Source organism: Cibotium barometz, chromosome 53 (genome assembly GCF_041138505.1).
Source record: "Cibotium barometz isolate CiBa-2024 chromosome 53, ASM4113850v1, whole genome shotgun sequence".
Lineage (NCBI taxonomy): Eukaryota > Viridiplantae > Streptophyta > Polypodiopsida > Cyatheales > Cibotiaceae > Cibotium > Cibotium barometz.
This window is the reverse complement of record NC_141098.1, coordinates 11665656-11688269: the sequence shown is the minus strand read 5'-3', so window position 1 is coordinate 11688269 and position 22614 is coordinate 11665656. Positions and strand designations below refer to the sequence as shown.

General features: G+C 42.9%; 1 protein-coding gene and 1 pseudogene across 1 annotated transcript; one reads left to right on the top strand and one right to left on the bottom strand.

The window, feature by feature from the left end:
• Window positions 1-6048: 6048 nt before the first annotated feature.
• Window positions 6049-6792, bottom strand: LOC147608293 (uncharacterized). Its single transcript, XM_086789246.1, has one exon. It carries the CDS (start codon window positions 6638-6640, stop codon window positions 6425-6427), a length of 216 nt encoding a protein of 71 aa, XP_086645372.1. The 5' UTR covers window positions 6641-6792; the 3' UTR covers window positions 6049-6424.
• Window positions 6793-6880: 88 nt separating this feature from the next.
• Window positions 6881-22614, top strand: part of LOC147608292 (uncharacterized) — a 33747-nt pseudogene continuing 18013 nt past the window's right edge.

The following is a 22614-nucleotide window of genomic DNA, read 5'->3' as shown; positions in this document are numbered from 1 at the left end:
CACTCACTTATAAATATTGGCTAAGTCCTAAGGGCTATTTGAGCCTAGATCGGGAAATACTTACCACCTGTTCACATGCCACACAACCATGTCAGCAGACAGTTTCACTCGCACGGTTCACGGGCGGGCGTCCCCTTACCCGGAACTACACATAGGTCATGCAGGCATGAAAACAGCATGCAATTTCATTTGCAGGCAAGCACATAAAGATGCTATGCAATGCAGCATTGGCATGAGCAATTCCCGTTCATGAAACCATATAAGACCAGGCGTTTCCAGGCAAGTATATGCGATACCAGACCCAGTGGAAAGCCAATCCTCCAGGCGTTTCCGGGCATGTACACAAAGGCACAAGTCCCAGCGGAAAGCCAAGTCCTCCAGGCGTTTCCGGGCATGTACACAAAGGCACAAGTCCCAGCGGAAAGCCAAGTCCTCCAGATATTCCGGGCATGATAACATCAAGTCCCAGCGGAATATCATATCCAACTATACAGCATGACACGTGTCAATCACCTGCATAGGCATATTCCATAAGCCATGGACACCAATCCAATATGTACATAGTGTGAAAGCAAGAGTGAACCATTTGGGTGGCCAAATGGTGACAGGAGCACTACATCTGTTCGCTGCACAGCATATTATGAGATTCGAGGGCGCTACCATTGCCTTTTCAGAGAGGGATTTGGACCACTGGCTAGAGTCATGGACTATTGTGATCAGCGATGCTTGGATTTTTATCTCTTGGAGATCCGCAGGCTCAGAGAGTCCATTATCAGGAGCAGACGCCCGACTGGCAGGGAGTCCACACAGAGACAGATTACTGACTTCTTTAGAGGGACTACCCGGGAGGACACACAGCCGACAGCCCAGCAGTGGGCACCCCATGGGACTCTAGTTGAGAGAGCTATCCAGTTGGGCAGATCTAGACGCCCGAGGGTTCGCGGATCCTCACATCGGAGACGGTGCCTACACCAGAGGATTCAGAGCATCATTGCGAGGCATCGGGCTCATCCGACACCAGGCATCTCACTATGGCAGATATCCAGGCCATCCGGCAGAGACCCATGCTAGAGCTCCTAGGATGATTACGGCTCCAGCCATATACTGTTGTACTCACTGTCACTTTTGTACTCCCCCATATTCATGTATTCATGTATCCATGTACTCATGTACCCCATTTTGACTAGTAGCATTAGCTTCCCCCCTACTGATGTATTGTGGGGCTCTCTCTTTTCTTTTCCAGACAGTGTATCAGATGTCACATGGTCGTAACTTTGGTCTCATAGGTCACTTTGGCCTTTTGAAGACGTTAATATAACATTTCATTTCATCTCTCTCTCTCTCTCTCTCTCTCTCTCACTCTTACTTCTACTACATTGTGCAATCATCGAGAACCAAGGTCATAGTTACCAAGGAACGAGAATGGGAAAACGTTTAAACCCCTGGAAACAAGAACATTTTGAGGGAACAAGGGAACGAGGGAATGCCACATCATATCTTCACTTTTGAATTTTTTTTTTAATTCAAAATACATTGAAATTATAGATGTACAAAACACAATATAATGAGAGAATTCCAAAATGGAGTGTAACTTTCAATTTTCAAGTCTTCACTCGTAGACCGAGGCCTTTGCGAAAATGAGATTACAAATTACATCAACCATCAATGATCAATGTCAATTCATAGATGATCCAAAATCAAGAGTGACAAGTCACAGCTTAAAGCAAGAGGTTACAATGACAAAATGAATCAATGATACATGATAAATCAAAACTACATAGTACAATAATCAATCGTGAAAATAACACCTTGCATCTGTAGCATCGACAGAATCCACATCAATTGCATCTCCCTTGCTCTATGACTACCAACTAAGTCATCCTCGCTATGAGACCCAAAGCCAATGAAGTGCTCCTTCATGAACTCCCCAGCAACCTTGTTAAGCAGACACAAGTTTACATTAACAAAGACTAGACCATTCTCCTTTGCTATGCCAAGGCGATTCCTCTTCTTTGACGAAATGTGACCAAATGAGCTCCACAAGTGCTCACAAGGAGAGGAACTAGCCCCCTGGCTAAGAATGCGAATGGCCAATTGCTGCAACTCCGGGGAGTCAACTCCATAATCCTCCCACCATAAAGTTGATCCAACTACAAACCTGTCTATCAAGGCATCTCCATATGAAAATAGACCCATTTTATTCCTATAAAAGCCCAACTGAGTTTTGATGGTTTTCCTTTGAATCTGACTCCCACCCTTTGGCCACCTCTCCATCGGTCTCTTGCCCCTTGCCTTGAAACTCGGGATCTAATACAAATGCTGCTACCTACAAATGTGAGTGGTAACTATCTCACCATGACTAGCATAGCTCCCTCAAGTCCTCAAACCTGCCAACATCTCGCTCAATCTCCCTAATGTGCTCCTCCATCTTATTCGGTCCCTCATATACCTTGCCAATGCAAGGGTCATCACCATCAACAAGTCTCATCATGCGACTGATAGGCGAGACAATAGCAAGCACACAATGAACCTGTTCCCACAAGCTCTCATCAAATACAGTCTGAGAGCAACCTATACCTACGCTAGAGTGAAACTATGGTCAATGCACCCACTCATCACTCACCACAAGCTGCCTCAATGCATTCTTGCACTCATCCAGCCGCTCCAACATCAAGAAGTTACAGGCAAAGCGTGTGTCAGAGTACTTCAATAGATCCTTGGAGCCAATCTTGCAATAGACTACAAGAATATAATGATGGCATATGATGAAGCTCACCTGTCACAAAATTCCTCATTGCTCCTATTTTCTACTGTTCATGTGTGGCATAGGGAGCCTGACATGACATATATGTATGGCTTGTAGAGCCTGATGTGTTTGTGTGGCATATTGAGTCTGACATGACAATACATGTATGGCTTGAGTCTGACATGGTGTGTTTTCTCGAGACTAGCTATCCTGGTGATTACCTAGACTTATGTTTTGGGAGGATTCCAAAAGGATTTTGGATCCCTGAACACTTTACTTGATACAACTAAGTAGATGAGTGTTTCTTCCAATCTCATTGCACTCGTGTGTGTGTGACCTTAATTTTATATTTGGATGACTTGTCTTGTTTGCCTAGACAATGCCTGTGTTTGTCCATGGAGTCGGGGATGCTTGGGCACCCTATGGACGTGTGTATGCACACCTATTTTGGACTGACATGTGGTCTACATGTGTTTTACAGGTGGTAAGTGTCCCTAAAAACTCAATTTACAGCTTTATGATTTCAGATGCTAATATTTACGGATGCAAGTCCTACTCACTTATAAGTGAGCGGACAAATTGATAAATTGTACACACTGGGCAAGACTATTTTAATACACGTGGCGGCCAAAGGACAATTTATGAGCTGATTAGTGTAGGTGCCCCTTCTTGGACCAAAAAGCACACGCTTGGGATATTTTTGGAGGACAAACTCTATTACTAGAAAGAAGTAGTGTTTTGGGCTGCTCGCATGCTTTTTTGGTGGAGGTGAAGCTGGCTGACCTGATCTGGAGCTGTTTTACTACTAGTCATCAAGATCTGTATCATCCAGGTGGCTGGTGGGAGCTGGTCGACTGAACCCAAGGCTTCTGCAAGCCTTGGAAGGAGTGGAAGAGGGGGCTCCACCTCCTCCTACGCCCAATGAAGAAGAAACAACTTGCTAGAGGCCTCGCCGGTTTGGGTGCATCCAATGAAGCTGCGAATGCAGTAAGAGCAACCTTCTTTGCATTTGGATTGAGAGGGCAAAAGTTGATGTCTTTCTAATGAGATGGGCATAGACTCTATCCGTTCCTCCATTCTTCTCGCTGCCACAATAGTGGCACTTCCACTTCCTTGCACCTCCCTTGCCGTGCCCCTCTCCAATGAGATGGGCACGGACTCTATCCATTCCTCCATTCTTCTCGCTGCCACAATAGCGACGCTTCCACTTCCTTGCTGGAATATTTGCTGCTGCTATCAACCTCATCCCACCACTTCGAAGCCATGCTGCTTGGAGACGGATAGTGACAAGGTGATGAGCAGCTGGGGACGATGAGATGCTGTGCACTGTGCAGGCGATAAGATGCTGGGGGGCACAAGAGCAGCAAGCAGTTGAACTTGAAACTTGAGATGCTGGCAAGAAAACATTATTGATGCTGGCAGGCAGGGTGAGCACTCAGCCGCAAGCAACAGCGAGCAGCGAGGCTAGTAGCCCATACAGTTTGTATGGCTGGCTATGCAGGTATACGGACAGCAAGAGCAGCAAGCAGTTGAACTTGAACCTTGAGATGCTGGCAAGCGAAGAGCAGAAAGCAGTATTGTTGCTGGCAGGTAGGGCTAGCACTCAGCAGCGAGCAGCTAGGCTAGTAGCCCGTACAGTTTGTATGGCTGGCGCACAGGTATACGGACGGCAGCAGATGATGACGACGATGGCGGCAGTACGGCCAGCTAATGATGTACCATATGGTTTTTTGAGGCCGCCGTTTTCCAATTTTTTGGCCACTACTCCGGAACTGCCCATAAGTGGGTGATGGAACGTTTCGAAACGTTCCACCTGGCCGTTCCAAACCACAGAACATTCCAAGGCGTTCCAAGGCGTTCTAGAATACCCGGTTGCCAAGAGCGATGTTCCCATGTTCCAGGTGGGCTGAATGGCCTTCCATGGTAAGTGTGACCAAGGTGCTGAATATTCATTATCTGAAATATGATCCTGTCTGTAAGCTTCCACATGTTACAACATTTGTGTGCATCGGCTCAAATTGCTGTCACCAGCTCATTGCTTTGTCAATGAGGTAGATAAGGGCTTGGAGTACCTTCAACATATCTTGTAGTGTAACCCCATTATGATTATAAACCATGGTAAGCTGGGCAGTGAGCTGCAGTGGCACCTCCAACTTGATCAAATTGAGAAAATGGCAGCCAACACAGAGCTTATTCTACTTCGTTCCAACTAGATCTGCTTCTCAAGCATTGCATGTTGGTGAGCCCAAGCTTTCTCGTTGAGGGGCACGTCTCTGGCTGGTTTCCGCTTTGCTTCCAAATGGTCCACCAAGAGTTGCCTCTCAGCTAATAATCGTTGAATTTCCATGTTAGTGCTGTTGCTGCATCTGCCACATCATCTACTGCATCATTAGAAGCTACAATCATAACTGTTGGTGAGATCTGAGGTAGTGAAGGTGATGCCGCTGTTGGGGAGCACACATTCCAACTCTTCAAAGGTATGCTCATACTTGAGGCATTAAATGTGGTCTCTTAATCCGCTGTCTCCATGTATGTACTCTACTTGAAGCGTGCTGCGCAACACATCTAGGATCTAAATAGAGTGTGCACGCACAGGAAAATAGACTGGTTGCTTCCACATCCATCTGAGGTAGTGAAGGTGATGCTGCTGTTGGGGAGCACACATTCCAACTCTTCAAAGGTATGCTCATACTTGATACATTAAATGTGGTCCTTAATCCGCTGTCTCCATATATGTACTCTACTTGAAGCGTGCTGCGCAACACATCTAGGATCTAAATACAGTGTGCACGCACAGGAAAATGGACTGGTTGCATGCACATCCATTGATACACAGCCAAGCCACCACCTCTTAACCCTGTGAAGCGTGCTGGATCAGCACCTGCAAGCATGTTAAGGAACACAGCGCTTGCACTTTGACGTACTCTCTCAGTACCCTCAATAAGCAAACTTGACTAGGCTCAACCCTTTATCGATATGGAAGTACTACACATTGCATGCACCACCCTTTTGTAAATTCGTAAACTCTAATCTCTCAAGCCAATTTATTTTTTCACAGGTGCCCAATGTGGCTAACCGATCTCTAAAGCGACTTATCCTCCTACAAGTGCACCACATGCTCCCATGCAATTTTCTCATCCACAATCATAACCACAACCCATGTGATAACATCAGTTTGAAAGTAATGGCCAAGAAAAGATGATAAGAATCTAATTATGAATGAGTTGGCCACCTTGAACGTCCATATATAGCATGCTGCACGTGCGCATATGCGTGTGCTCATGCACAGAGAGAAAGAATGAAAGAAAGGAACATTTCATTAACGTCTACTGAAGACACAATGGGTCTATGAGACCAAAAAGTGTTGCATAGGTTCCATGTGTAAACTGAAGATCATAAAAATGGAAACAAAGTGCCAAAAGAAAATTTTTGGCAATAAAACCTTCTTTGTCATTTTTGCAGATTTTAACCACGACCTCCTTTTCCATGACTGCAGATTTCAGCTATGTATAACACAGACATTATCCCTGAAAGTAGATATTCCTTGTACATGAAAGAATAGAACTGAAACCTTATGTGTGCATCACCCACAGCTCTCCAAGCTCAGGATGTGTTACAACCGTTGATGCTGTGGTAAAAGAGAAACCCTAATAAATAATAAATCTATGGAAAAAAACCCTAAGTGGAGGGGGACTTATCAGCAGAGGCGAGGAGCCTGAACTCCTCCTCCTGGCGGCGCTGCTGGCGCTTGAGCTCCAGGAGGCGCTGGTCCTTGAGAATGCCGCCTCGCATGGTCTGCCGCTCCTGCTCCTGCAACCGGTGCACTGCAGCAATGCCCCCAGCCGTAGCCACGCCCACCAGCACCAAAATACCCACTGCCCTCCTATCCATCATCTATAAAAAATCATTGAATCTACCCATATCATATGCAGCTCTCCTTGCCATGATCTACATAGATCATTACATCATTGGCCATGGATAATGACCGTTCATTCTGGGCAGCAGGCGGTGGCGTGGTGAGGTGGAGGGGTGGGTTTTTCTTTAGGGGTTATTATTCTAGTGGGCGGTACTAGTGAGTTTGGGACGCATGCCCCCGTAAATCAAGGGGAGCTTATGCATGCATGCACGCCTTAGATGGCTAATCCCTCGTTGCAAGAGGTGGTGGATCATGCAGACGATTGGGGGGATTGGGAGCTTGAGCAACAGGAGGAGATGAAGCGTCGGCGCAAAGACGAAGGTGGTGAGAGAGTGAAGAAGAAGAACATTCCCCACTAGATCAACACAAGAGGAGATGAAGCGTCCGCGCAAAGACGAAGGTGGTGAGAGAGTGAAGAAGAAGAACGTTCGACTACTGGATCAACGAGAGGCTTAGCAAACAGTCGTTGAATCAAGGGAAAGTATGCATGAAAGTTAACCCAGAATTGATAAGGAATCAAATTGGGCTCTTCTCTCTATGTAGTGTTATTATCTTCTGGCCGAGTAAGCCCCCTGCTAAAGCTAAGGTGGGGGTAAGTAGTTACAGGAGGATATATTTCATGATAGGGTGGTCTCGAATGTGTTTTACCTAGGCAAAGGGTTCTTTAACGTCTTGTTCAATCATCAAGGGTCAGTCTATATCAGAACTATTTGCAAATACTCCTCTCCTCTCTTTATGGGGCATAGGTTGGTGCATTTGTTTCCTTTGATCCCTTGTTTGATGTAAACAAAAGTCTTCAAGAGGCCTGCCCAGTGTGGGTAGAAATTACTGGGCTTCCTCCTTGGCTTAGACCTGCATTACGTACATTGCATGTGCCTTGGGCCCTGTTATGTACCTTGCAAGCAATGACATTGGGGGTCATCAGGCGAACAGTGTGTGCATATCTTGGAATACTAAAGTGGAAACCCCTAAAACTATAGACCTGCATTACGGGACATTGCATGTGCCTTGGGCCCTATTCTACACCTTCCAAGCAATGACGTTGGGGGTCATCAGCAGGCGAACAGTGTGTGCATATCTTGGAATACTAAAGTGGAAACCCCTAAAACTATAGAGGTTAACTTAGGTCATCTAGGAAAACTAAAACTAGGTCTCAAATTTGGCCCTTTTCCTAGAGCATGTTTTAGGTGCGGGGGCTTTGGGCACATAGCCAAAAATTGTGCAGGATTGTTGCATGCAAAATTTGATGGGGGTGAAAAAGAAGTAGGGGAAACATGTGAGGAAAACTGTGCTAAGGGGGTGGAGTCTATTGCAACCCAGGCAAAAGAAGGGAAAGGGAAAGATAAAGTATGTAAAGGGGAAGGAATGCATTTAGAAGGAGAGTGGGTTAAGACAAAAGGGAAAGCTAATATTAGACAAATTAAAGATGAGGCAAGAAGAACTCATTCCAAACTAGGGAGGGAGGGGAATAAGTCTAGTTTGAGTCCTTTGATAGATTCAAACCCATATAGTCCCTTAAGAGAAGAGGATAGTGGTACATCTTCTGTACAAAGATTTGACTATCAAGTAGAGGAGGCTTGGAAAATGATTGAGAAGGAGGATGATGGGCAAAGGGGGGTGGAGGAAGTGGACATGGTACCTAAAACTGCCTTGTTATGAATAAGTCTGTATATATTTTTGGTTGCACATGGAACGTCAAGGTATTAAGGATAAAAGAAAGAATGCTGCTTTTTGGGGCTAAGTTAAAGAGTGGGGATTATCCATTATGGCTATTCAAGAACATAATCTTTTTGGGCCTAAAATCTTTAGGAAGATAGGTTTAAGAATTGGTCAGTAATATATGGAGGGGTAAAGATTGGTTATAGTGGTGTAATGACTATTATCAAAAGTGATATGAACCCTAGTATTGTGGCCAATCACCCTAATGGTAGGATTTTGGTAGTGGAGATTCAAGTCGATGGGGAGAAAGTGTGGATAGTTAACATCTATGGAGCCCATAATCATAAGATTAGGAGTAGGATGTGGGACTAGATTGTTAGTTTGAACATTCAGAGTCACTACATCATTTTGGGAGATTTGAATATGGTTGAGAGACAAATAGATAGATGTGGGGGGAGTACCACTTTGATGGGTCAAGAGAAAGAGAAGTGAGATGAGCTAAGAGGAAAAATGGGTCTGGTGGATGGATGGAACTTGGGGGATTGGAGGGATGATCCTGGACACACATATTTTAGTCTGTAATATATTAGTTCCTCTTCAGGGTCTTCTTTAATCAGCAAGCTTCTTGGGTTCCTCATACTTTGAGGGTATATATGGATTCTAGCATTGCTCTATCAAATCACATGCCTCTGAAATGGGGCTAGCACTCTTTTGATTGGGAGGAAACTAAACTAAACCAGTTCCCTACTAGGAAGTTGAGGGTCAATAATTTGTTGCTAAAAGATGATCTTTTTATTGACTATACTGAAGAAGCCATTGGGAGATTAAAAAGGAGAGGAATGGTTGAAGGCTCGTGGAGGTCTTTTGCTAATGAGATGCAAGGAATCATTAAAGCTATTGGGAAGCTGAGAGCTGAGGAGAGAAGAAATGAAAGGAAGAATTGGTCAATGTAACTGGAAAATCTTAAAAAGAAGAGACAGATTGATAAACTCACAGATGACAAATTTAATCAATATTTTAGGTGTCAATCTAATCTGAAACAGGAGGATGAGAAGTGCGCTAGAAATGAGGAGAATTGGGTAAAATGGAGAACATTCAACAATAAAAGAAAACCTAAAAGATATCTATTCAAACTCACTAAGGGGAAAAACAGTAGGGAAGTGGTGGGGAGGATCATAGATGAGAGTGGGCAATAGCTGGAGGGTATTCAGCAAATTGCTAAAAAGTGGGTAGAATTTATTGGCTCTACTCTTAGTCTGAAGAGGATTGTTCTCATAGAAGGTTCCATGCTAAAAATAAATTGCTTGGGCTGGTCAACCGTACTCTGGATCCTGATAAGGCCCAGATGGCTAGAGAGAGAAGTGGATATTGAGGAATGCTGGTGGCTCACCTGAAGCTGGGTAGAGAGAAAGCCCCGAGATGGGATGGTCTGTCTGTAGAGTTCTTTATTACCTTTTGGCCATCTTTAAGGGACATAGTTTGGAAGTATGTAAGGATTTTAATTCTGGCTCTCTAAATAAAGATTTTAAAGAGGGACTTGTGAAGTTGATACTTGTGGATAAACTGCCTGTAGTAGTAGATTTGGTCATTGGAGACCCATTACCCTATTAACTGTCATTTATAAAATTCTTGCCAAGGTTATTACCCTTAGGATCACTCCTATTCTACAAGAGGTCATCTCTAAGAAACAGTATGGGTTTATCAAGGACATATCAATATATGACAATATACTTGCAGCTATGATGGGGAGAGATGTGGCTCTCAAAACTCAACAGAAATGTGTCATGCTGCCAGCTGGACTTAGAAAAAGCCTATGATAGAGTTCACTAGTCCTTTGTGGCAAGAGTGTTGAAGAAACTTGGTTTTGGGACTATTTACACTCTTACATGGGGAGGTCAATCTAATGTCTTGTCTTGTTGAATGGGAGAGTGGTTGGAGGGTTTGAAATTAATAGGTCTGTGAGGCAAGGTTGCCCTCTTGCCCCCCTCTTGTTTACCATTGCTTCCCATCCTCTGATAGTGGCCTTGGAAGATGCTTGTATAAAAGGGAGATTAACTGGATTGAAGCTGAGAAACAATGAGCAACTAATTATTCGATGCTTTGCTGTGATGATTCATTGTTGTTTTTGAAAGCCGACAACAATAATATGAGGTTGGCTTTGTCCATCATATAGGAATTTGCAAAAGCTTCTAGTTCTAGGTGTAATATTCAGAAATCCAAAATTATAAGTCTCACTGAGGACAATGATTTTGAATTGGAGAGGTGGGGGTGTGAGGTAGAATCCCTTTTCATGACAGAATTGCGGGATGCAACATTGTGATGAATGCTTGTGTAATGTTTTTGTGTCTTGTGCTATAATTTGGAAAATGCCATTAGAAAAAAATAGTGGGCCCTATTAGGGACTTTTTGTGGAGGAATGACAAAGTTAATAGGAGAGTTCTAGCCTGGCTTGCTTGGGATAAGTTGTCTGCACCTAAGAGTGAAGGGGGGACTGGTATTTTGCACTTACCAACTCAAACCCTTGCAACAAGGACTGCCATGCTGCTCCCCAAATGTTTGCATCAAGAAGAAACATGGACAGTGATGGTAAGAGAGCTTGTGGAGATGTCCTTGGTCTAGTCAAAAGGCACTTGGTAGGGTCTGGGATGGAAGGACAAACTGTTCTCTTGAAAGTGGTGGGTTCCCCTTTGTGTAGGATGCTGAGCAATAAATGGAAGGAAGTTTTGAGTCTAATGACTTGGGATGGGGAGTGTAGAGTCTCACGAAATTCAATGCTTAGTTTGGGGCTATGGTGGTCTCACAAATTCAACCCCCCCCCCCCCTAGGTCTTTTGGATACTTGCTCAATAACAAAAAATGAACAATAAAGGGTTAAGGAGATTGGCAAATTATTGGGACTAGGATGCTATGGGGTGGAAGGAACTTGAGCAATTGGAGCTAGAATTTGACTTGTATGCTAGGGAAAGAGATGTATTGAGGTGGCAGGTGTTGGTGCAGATTCAGATGGGGTGGTTTTCTATTGCATATGATGAGGCTTGTTGGATAAAAGACTAGGCTTGGTTTAATGGGGCAAACTGTTAAAGGGAAAAACTAGGGATTTGTATGTGGAACTAAGGGGGAAATTAATGTGGAATATTGTAACAGAATCTTGAGGGTGAGCTGCAGCCCTATTTGTTGGAAGAGGAAATGGAAGGACCTGTGGGAGAGCCATATTCTTGTCAAATTTCAAGTTTTTCTATGGAGAGATTGTACGTGGGCCCTACCTATTGGGATTAAAATAATAATAAAAACTTTACTAGTGGATGTTGCAAAACTACATTGGAGGATGGAAAGCATGCTTTTTGGGACTCCATCTCTCAAAGGAGCTTGGGGTAGAATTGGCAAGTGGGTTGAACATTGCATAGGGATTAAGGGTTATTGGGGTGACTAGATTCTGGGGAAATGGACACCTAATGATCAGGTTACAGATACTTTGTTTAGCATTATCAGAGCCTGTCACCCATGGAAATTTGGATTACTAGGAATTGCATTGTGTTTTAGAATGGATCCTCTGTTGGTTTTGATGTGACAGAATTGATGCATAAGAGTGTGTACATGTGCTGGTCTATAGTCTATGTGAACAAGTTGGATAAAGATGGGATGGGTTAGTTAATTCAGAGGCTGCAAAAATGGCATCACTTGTTGGATAAAGATGGGATGGGTTAGTTAATTCAGAGGCTGCAAAAATGGCATCACTTGATTTCTCTATCTTTTTGGGGACTGTCATGCATACTAGAGAAACCTAACACATGATTGATATGATAGAGGTTTGTACTGGTTTGGATTTGAAGCCCAAACAAGTTAGATCTGGTCTCAAGGATAAGCAAGTGGACCACACATTTGTGGCATTTATAGAGAATCCAGTTGGGACAAGGCCTACAAACAAAATCTGGTCAAAAAAGGGGGATGTGTTGGAAAAGCAAACTCCTAGAGGATGTACTATTGAAGCCATGATGGAAGCCTACATTCAACTGGGATACCATATTTCTTGGGGGCAGTCTAGTTTTGTAATGGAGGAAGAGAGATGGAACTTGTTATGTAAACTTTTGAATGTAGACAAGTAAGGTATGTGGCTAGATAATGGTCTCCCATTCTAGACCCACTCACACTATTTTTATGCACCACTAGGAGAGAGATGTTATGGAGCCACCTTTGTGGACCTGTTCTACCTATAGTTCTATTCCCTTGCAGCATGCATTACCTGTAGGAATCACATGTTGTACGTAGCATCCCACTTATGTTGGCAATGTAGAACTTATTTTAGGTGCTATGGGACAGGACTATCACAGTCCATGGTAGGAGAGACACCACAACGACACGGTCATGAGAGTGTTTCGTTACCCAATGGGAGGACCCCAACAAGATAGAACTGAATAGGAACAACTTGCAGAGTAGTGGAGGAGGCCGAGAACTTATGGACTTACACCATTAGATATGGCATATGCATTTCCACTTCCTTATTTTTTCTCAGGTACAGTGGTTGATTTCGTAGATAACTTAACTCACGGTAGCTACTTAGCTAACTTACCTATAGTACCCATGCCTTATCATAGTGAGGAGGCACTTAGACCATTAGCTAGTAGATCGGAGGACACATATATATATGGAGAACACTCTAGTGAGGGGGAAAGTCAAACTCACAAGAATCAGAGAATGCTTATGCCCTATGGTTATCTAACCAGATGAGCTTGCTAGATAGTATGATTTACAGGTTATTGAGGTGCTATGATGTAGACCAGATCCATAATTACAACATATGGTGGATGTGCAACCTCAATATGGACATAATTTTTCTCATTGCCCAGGTGTAATGTAACCCATCCACACCTTTTGTTTACTGTTTGCGATTCTCCATTTACTTTTGTTTGAGTTCTTACATACATTGCTAGGTATCTAGTCTATCAATTTTCTACTTTTATTACTTGGTAATATTTAGGGTTTGGTCCTAGTTCCATCTATCCTGAGATCAACCTTAGAGTATGCCCAAGGAGTATGCCAAGTAATCCACCTTCCTTAGTGTACCCTCTTTAGTTAGTTAGAATAGAGCCTCCTAGGTGAATTGTAAGGTGACACTAGTTTATAAAAAAAAACAAACCACAAACAAAAAAACAAAGCAAAAAAAAAACCCCCACAAGAAGATAACCATTGCCATGTGCAATCTCTAGGTAGGACTTTTGGCTCTTAGTGAGATGAAGCCTTGAGACCGTAGCCTTGATTTCCATGGGATGGGACCTTGTGGCTAAAAATCTATCAATAAAGGGCCTTTAAAAAAAACATCATTGTGGAGGTACTTAGCGGTTTTTAGATACTCTTGTATGAGGTCTCTGGACCATTTCTTGGGTCTTTGCAGGGTGTGCCCTACTTTTCTATTTTTTAAATAAAAAAGAAACCTAATAATAATCAATTAGTAGTTTCATTCAGGAGGCTAGATATTAGATAGAGATGGATTCACCAAAGCATAGTGTGTCAAGACTAAGGTGATAACCTGAGGCATGCTTTAGCTCCTTCTTAGCTTAGATCAAATTTGGACCAAGCTTCATAGTACCCTTGTCTTAACTAGAAAAATTGACCAGTCAACAAATATCATTCCTCACTGCATGATTGGTGTTTGCATTATGCTTAAATGCACCTTATTGTGGTACCATGGTCGTTTGCAAACCTTCTAGGACCTCCGACATTTCATGCATCCAACAACAGCCTCAAAAAATCTTCATCGACATATTCTGAGGATGGAATCTGCATCAGGAAGGGGGGCATGTTAACCCTCATCAGACACCTCTTGAACATCATTGTGTATTTTACATGTGCGATCATCGCTTGTCTATGAAAGGCATGCCACAGGATTAATAATGGGGATTGCATTCTTAGATTATATAAGCCTAGGCGGCCACGGATAGCCATGGAGCTATTTTTTAAGTATGGACGCCCAAGGTGTGAAGGCTATGGACTAAGATAAGGGTCATTGTGTATAGTGACCATTCATTCTTTGATGCTAATTCAAGAGAGTGCCCTTCTTCTCTATACTCTTATGCTATTGCTTTCTTGCTTGCCTCTTGCATGTTTGAGCTCTTGTGTGCTTGCTTGCATGTGTGTGAGAGAGTGAGTGTGTGATTGAGAGAGGATGGCCGAGCTTCCATTGGAGTATGGTAGCGGGCACAGCAGACGACGTTGGAGAGGAGCTTGGAGTGTGGCTGCATGGTTACAAGCTCTCCTATGAGAATCTGAGCACAAGCAATCAATGAGGTGAGTGACACATCCTATTTATGCAATTCTAGGACCTCTCAGTTTGAGTTGTTTATACTCCCAAGTGCAGTGAGGCAAGGCCCCATGACATTGGCTACTTCCTGCACTCTTTCTATGGTGCAAGGGCTTCCCAGGGTGTATTCATTGCACTCTCAGAGTCCTTTCCTTAGGTCTTAGTGCTTATCTAGATAGAATGTTATAGGCAAAGACATTAAGTTGCTTGAAGATGCAGGAAAAGCACACTTGCATGGACAGGAGGGGGGTTTATACAACATGGACAAGTCTAGGGGTCTATTATAGAACTTGAGGATCTAAGATCACATGGAGATAGTGATGGTGAGAGTGAATTAATCCTATACTAATTATATGTGATTGGTGCTAAGCTAAGTTAGGGTGGATGATATATAAGAACGATCATAATGACGAATAAACTAAATTAATTAAGCTTTACACTCAAGCATAATTAGGTTACAAGATTAAGACTTGTACTCATAAAGAGGTTTGAGAGTTTGCCTGATTCCATTGATTGAAAGTGACCCCTTTTATATCACAAAAGTATAACAAGGCTTTGATAGCTCACGTGGGATAACTTGAAAAGATGCAGGAGAGAAGAGATCTTGAGCTCTTGCAAGCACACACACACTCACACAAATCCTAGAAGAGAACACACAAGGTGAGAGGCTGAAAATTCTTCTTCACACAACAAATGAGGTCTATAAAAAATAAGATAAAGTGACTAACACACATAATAGAGTATATACAAGTGGTCCATAATGTGAACATGCTAAATGGAGTGGGTAGGGGTAGACTATTCGGTGTAGTCCAGCTATAGAATCTCTTTTGAAGATATGTCAGTGCTAGCTACCAAACCCGCCAGTGATGTAAATGTTGAATGGTTATATAGGTTCCTCGTGAGAGTGTTAGCTCATGTTGAGCTTGACATCTCAACACTCCCCCTCAAGCTCAACTTCAGCTCATGAACTCCAAGCATATCTCGAAATTTGCAGAGCTTCTTAGCTCCCAAGGCCTTCGTGAAGATGTCAAAACGACTTGATCCTGTGTGCTGACGTAGGCCAAGTCGATATTGCCTGCCAAGACTCTCTCCCTGAGTGATGAAGTCCATGCATGGAAAACTGGGTTCCTAGCCAGCTATATTCTACTAAGATTGTCACAATATATGACAATCTTGTTGAAAGAACAGTAGAGGGGGAGGAGACACACACACAGGAGCAAACCCTAATGTATATTACAAACCCTAACCATAGAGGGAAGCCATCTCCCTTCTCACACAATGCATAATGCCATAATCCATAATACACACAACACTATGAGTTGTGTCCACACACATCTAACCTTAGCTAATGTCCACACACTATGACCAGATGGACACGCGGTCATTTATGTCTCACACATGTTCCTACCTAACATGCCAGCACATAGCATAGCTGGCTCACACTGACATCGAGCTTGAATCTCAACAGCCCCTCTCAAGCTCATGATGTACTGCTGCCGATGAAGATGTAGATGAGCTTGGGATATCAAGGCTCTCAACACTCCCCCTCAAGCTCATCCCATGTACTCCCAACATAGTACGGAAGTACTCAAACTTCTCCCTGATGCTAAGTGGCTTGGTAAAGATATCAGCCACCTGCTCATCAGTCTTCACATACTGTAGATCAACTGTACCATCCAGCACCTTCTCTCTGACAAAGTGATAATGGACCTCTATGTGTTTGGTCCTCGCATGAAACACTGGATTCTTGGCCAACTGTATATTGCTCATGTTGTCACAATGAATGACAACTTTGCCATCAAATAGGCTCACCCAAATCTGCCAAGAGACTCTTTAACCATATAGCTTCACAAGTAGCAATGGCTGCACCCCTGTATTCAGCCTCTGTACTAGATAAAGCAACTGTAGGTTGCTTCTTGCTACTCCAACTCACCACGGCACTTCCAAGTGTAAAAGCATAACCACTAGTAGACCTCCTGTCATATGAGCTACCTGCCCAATCAGCATCTGTGTAGCCATGTATATCCAAGCGTTTACCACTCTCATAAAGTAGACCATAATGTGCAGTGGTCTTCACATATCGCATGATGCGTCTCACTGCATCCAAATGTGGTTTTCTGGGGCTCTGCATAAACTGGCTTTCTAGCCCCACAGCATAACTCAAATCTGGGCGTGTGATAGTTATGTAAATGAGACTACCAACCATCTTTCTGTACATCGATGGATCATCAAAAAATTGCCATAATCAGCCCGCAACTTCACATTTTGCTCCAAAGGTGTACTCATAGGCTTACACCCTGTTTGCCATACTTTGCCAACATATCCAATGCATATTGGCGCTGTACTAACCATGTACCTGCAACCGCAACCTTGCCTGCTTCCCAAACTCACAGGCTTCACAAACATGCATATTCCCATCGTATTTGAATCTAGGCAATCCACTGACAATGCCTCTTGTCTTCATGTTCTTTAATCTTTGTATATTGACATGTCCAATCCTCTTATGCCACATATCAAAGTCCTATACCACATTCCTGCTCTTAGAGAACATGGCTGATTTTAACTCAGGAATTCCAGCATCCAGCTTAAACAACCTGCCTTCTTTCTTGCCTTTAGCAATGACTCTACAACCATGTTTGAAGTCCTCAACGAAGCAACCATGCTCGTTGAAACGAACCTGTAATCCTTGACCATATTTGCCATAATAATGGCATTCCACATCTTGCATAGATGTCTGTTGGCCTTGCCAACGTCCTCTACCACGGGGGTTTAGCTTTGTCTCTCTGAGGTGCATATCCACGACCACCTCTAGCACCATATGAAGGCTGAAAATTCTATTGTGATGACCTGTCCTGCCATCCACGACCATTACCACCACGTCCACGTGATGTGAATCTCCCCTGCCTCTAAAACCTCTCTGCGAATAGAAAGCCTGATTTCTGCCATTATCATCATGGCTAGTAGATGCATCCAGAAATGAATCACTGAGTTTGATTTCCTCAACAAGCAAGAGTGAAACCAACTCATCAAAGTCTGGTAAACCTGTACTCCTCACTGAGATAGATGTATCAAAAGATTTATATTCCTTGCCAAGACCACGCAAGGTAATATCCACCAAATCATCATCAGGCATGGGGGCATTTATTGTTGCCAATGCATCTGCAAACTTCTTTATTTCTTGCACATAATCATGGATGCTCCTTTTATTCCGCTTCACATTATGTATCTGCTGTCGCAAAACTGAGACTTGCGAGCACTTGTGTCTGTATCAAACATCTTTACCAAAGTATCGCATGCATCTTTGGGATTCTCAACATCATGTATGTGTATGAGCATAGCATTAGAAATACATATAGACAGATAATGCAGCACTTTGAATGCTCTTTCTGACCATTGCTTATGAGCAATAACCTGTTGCTATGTAGGTTGTCGAGGTAGCTCTGGCTCTGTAATGAGGTTCCAAAAACCTTTTCCCTTCAAGAAACTCTTGATCCTGTACTTCCATGCCTGGAAGTTCTTCCTATCCAACTTTTCACCAACAATCTGAACTGGATTATCCGACATGTTTGCTCAATGCAAAAACACCTTGCGTACACTTCCAAATCTGTAACCAAGCCTTCCTCAGCTCAACCACACTCCAATGAGTGTTCCTGATACTCCAATGTAGCCACAAATCTTCAAATTTGATGTAGAAAATCAACCTGTACACATCCAAAATGAACTAGCTCACGCAGTTCGAGATACCCTGTTTTGATGCGCCTTCCAAGGCTCCAAATCACAATGTAGTGGTGCAATCAAGTATGGGCAACTTTCATTGACACCTAAACAACCTCAATGTAGAGTATCAACACCATCTGACATGTGTACATATCAATTTTTGAAAACCCCTTTCTCTATTTTGGAAAAAACCAAAAAAACCAGTAGTAAAATGGCTCTAATTTCTTCAATATTTGTCCAAATTGAGCAACCATGCATTCAAGCAATAGTGTCCACTAACTCCATGTAAGAGGAATTTGTCCAATTGTATAAGACCAAAGATTAATTGTTCAATTAAAATTGCTCTGTTTCTCTGCAACCAGTGGACAACCTGTTTAATCAACTCATTCCTAGCTCAATTAAGCATAATTGATCAAACCAATCACATAGCCCTCTTCTCTAATGTGTGTAGCAACCAATTGCTAAAGCAATTGTGAAATATACCAAGCAACCAAGTAGTAATCTCCTCGCTTCAAAATGAGCAATTTTTTGCCCTGTTTCTCTGTTGGAGCTGCGCCGCCTGCTGTAGGGGCCTTTGGGAGTGATTGAAATGTTAATTGCTGAGGTATTCAAGTCCCCAACACACTTGGGTATGTGTGCAACCAGTCAATGCTTGGATTTTTGCCAAAAATATGCTCCAAATGCATCAAATCTTGACCTCCTTTTCTCTGTTTTGTGAGAGCTCAAAAACCAGAATTTTTCACACATTTAAATGCATTCAAATTGCTCCAAAATCACAGTAGGGCTTGCATAGGAGTTGCCAATACATCTCTCATTGTCAGATACATGTGTCTTTTGCCAAATTTACATGTATTTCCACCATACATCAGTGCTTCCAAGCTTTAATGGTGGAAAGCTTTCAAAAACTAGAAATTTGTTTTGCTTTGAGTTTCTCTAAATTGCTTTGTTTTTGCCTGAATCACCTGCAATCCGCTCAAGGATGTTTAGAAGACCTTACTCGGTACCAAGCTCTCAGATCTAATAGTATTCGGTGTGCTCCAAGCTTCACAGCATCAATGGCAAGCTTCACAGCTTCTCTTCACGGCTTCTTCTCCCTCTTCTCTTCTTCACTCACTCATAAACCCTAATAGACAGCACAAGGCTCTGATACCATGTTGAAAGAACGGTAGAGGGTGAGGAGACACACACAGAGGAGCAAACCCTAATATATATTGCAAACCCTAACCATAGAGGGAAGCCATCTCCCTTCTCACACAATGCATAATGCCATAATCCATAATACACACAACACTATGAGTTGTGTCCACACACATCTAACCCTAGCTAATGTCCACACACTATGACCAGCTGGACACGCGGTCATTTCTGTCTCACACATGTTCCTACCTAACATGCTAGCACATAGCATAGCTGGCTCACACTGACATCGAGCTTGAATCTCAACAAATCTTTCTCTCCACATCCAACCCCAAATCTAGCTTGTGTAACCAATCTACCTCACACGGTGCCACTGCAGCTCCTCTCTACTCTAACTCTATACTTGATAAGACAATTGTGGGATACGGTGGCACTGCAGCTCCTCTTTACTCTGCCTCTATACTTGATAAGACAATTGTGGGATGCTTCTTGCTGCTCCATGTCATAGCAACACTCCCCAATGAAAACATAAATCCATTGGTAGATCTCCTATCTGAGATGCTACCTAACCAATATGCATATGTGTACCCATATAGCTCCAATGGTACACCTGCTGCATAAAACAATGCATAATCAATAGTGGCCCTCAAATACCGAAGTTTGCATCACACATTGTCAAGATATGGTTTGTGCAGAACCTACATAAACTAGCTCTTTAAGCCATCAGTGTAACTCAAATCTGGCCTGCTGATTGTGACATACATCAAACTCCCCACAATCTTCCTGTACATAGTGGGATCCTCCAACACATAACTTGCATCCGCACTAAGCTTGCCATTTTGATCTAATGGCACCAAGATTGACTTACAATCAACCATCCCATACTTGGACAACATGTCTAATACATATTGTCTTTGTGACAACCAAATACCATTAGGTGTGCGAATGACCTCAATTCCCAAAAAGTAGCGTAGATCTCCCAAATCCTTCATCTCAAACTTCCTTTTGAGAAGACTTTTCACATGCTCAATCTCATCCAAATTGTCACCCCCAACAATAAGATCATCTACATATATGGTGATGATCACAATACCCTTATTACTCTTGCGCACATACAAAGAGTGATCTGCATCTACCATATGAAAACCAATAGTGACAAGATACTCAACAATCTTGTCAGATACTCAATAATCTTGTCATGCCATGCTTGTGGAGCTTGTTTCAGCCCATACAAAGCCTTATGAAGCTTACATACATACTCCGGGTGACCTATATCCTCAAAACCAGGTGGTTGATCCATATACACGTCTTCTTGCAAGTCACCATGCAAGAATGCATTTTTTACATCCATCTGATCTAAAAACCAGCCTTTAGCTGTAGCCACTGTAATCACAACTCTCATAGTTGCCGGAAAATGTCTCCTCATAATCAATCCCAGGTCTACGCATATCCTTTGGCTACCAATCTAGCCTTGTACCTGCTTATGCTACCATCACTATTATGTTTCACCTTATACACCCACTTACAACTAATAGCTTTCTTGTCTTCAGGAAATGGCACCAAATCCCAAGTCTCATTTCCATACAATGCATCCATCTCCTCATCCATAGCATTCTCCTAACACACATTTCCAATAGCCTCATCAAAACATGTGGGTTCTACAACCTGCACAAGTTTTTCCATATAAGCATAATGATGTGCCACATAACCATCATAAGTCATCCTTTGCACATGGTTTTTTACTCTTTCAGATCTTTGTAACTTTGCGTTCATGGCTTCCATAGCCTTCTTCATGCCATGTGTCCTCATTTGATGGAATCCCAAGATCCTCATCAAGGCTCATCTCCAAGTCACTAGACTCTCCATTAACAAGAGAATGCCCTACAGAAATATCAGGCATACCAAGGGGCTCAACCACTTTCTCTTTGCCTTTATGTGATGTACCAACTACATTTCCAGGACTGGTATTATGAGGCAGCCTACCACTCCATGGTCTATCAATAGAACCACTGGATGAGGACTCTCCTGGTCCACTCAATGATTGTGATTGCTAACTTGCATTTTTTGCAACCATGTTTCGACTTACATCATCACAGATTTCACTCAGACCCCTAATGGAATGAGCTCTTCTTCACCTGACTTCTGCAAACCCTCTGCAAACTTTGGGTCTTCCATGTGCCACACGTGCCCGTGTGATTATTGAGGCATGCATCTACGCTGAGTATCTGACTGATTATTTCATCCTATTATTAGAGGAGTGGTCTAGGTTATATGGAGAGCTACATCATGAACAATAGCACCATCCAAGCAACTACACTCTCAAGAAGTAACATGTCTTCAAGCGGAGCTAACATAGGCTACTACTACTATGACACAACTTTGATGAAGTTGTTACTCTCAGGTCCTCTCTCACAGCATCACATAATCATGTCACCATGATAGAGGCAGAGCTTTAGTCTACTAGGGCATGCCTTGCTATAGTTGATATGGATATTGGTCATCACTGCTGTTGCTAGTCCAACTCAAAGCGCAACTCCTTTTATAGGTCTGACCCAGAGTCATAGTGTAGATACTAGTGGACCACCATCTATAGGGCAGAATGGCTTCATGGATCCTCCTACCACTCTAGTTCAGTTTTGTTAATGTTACATTTCATAGTTTTAGTCTATTGGATTGTATTTCATTTTATTGTATATATACTTGAACATGTTCATCACATCGTCTCTCTTATAATATCTATTTTGCACTCAATCCCCATCCAATTTTCATGGGCAGCCACTTCATCCTCTCCATCGGCTTTTCTATGCAATTCACCAAGGATGGTGAACTGATTAGTGGGGTGGGTGATTTGTAGCCACTTCGAGCGACTGCCCCCTACGTGCACATTTAGAGTTGACAAAAGTGCCAACTATTTCATATTACTTGTACTACCCACTCTATAGTTCATTTTAGTCTTTTACACCAGTCCAACCAATTGCATTGTCACTTTAGACTAGTCTAGCCCATTACATTGACACCTTGGGCAACGGCTAGAGCACTATGGAACTGCTTGCACTAACACTATAATGGTGCACTACTTATCTCTTGTGCTAACTTAATGAGCATTACATGCCTCCGTAGTTAGGCAAGGCCACTTGATGGTCAC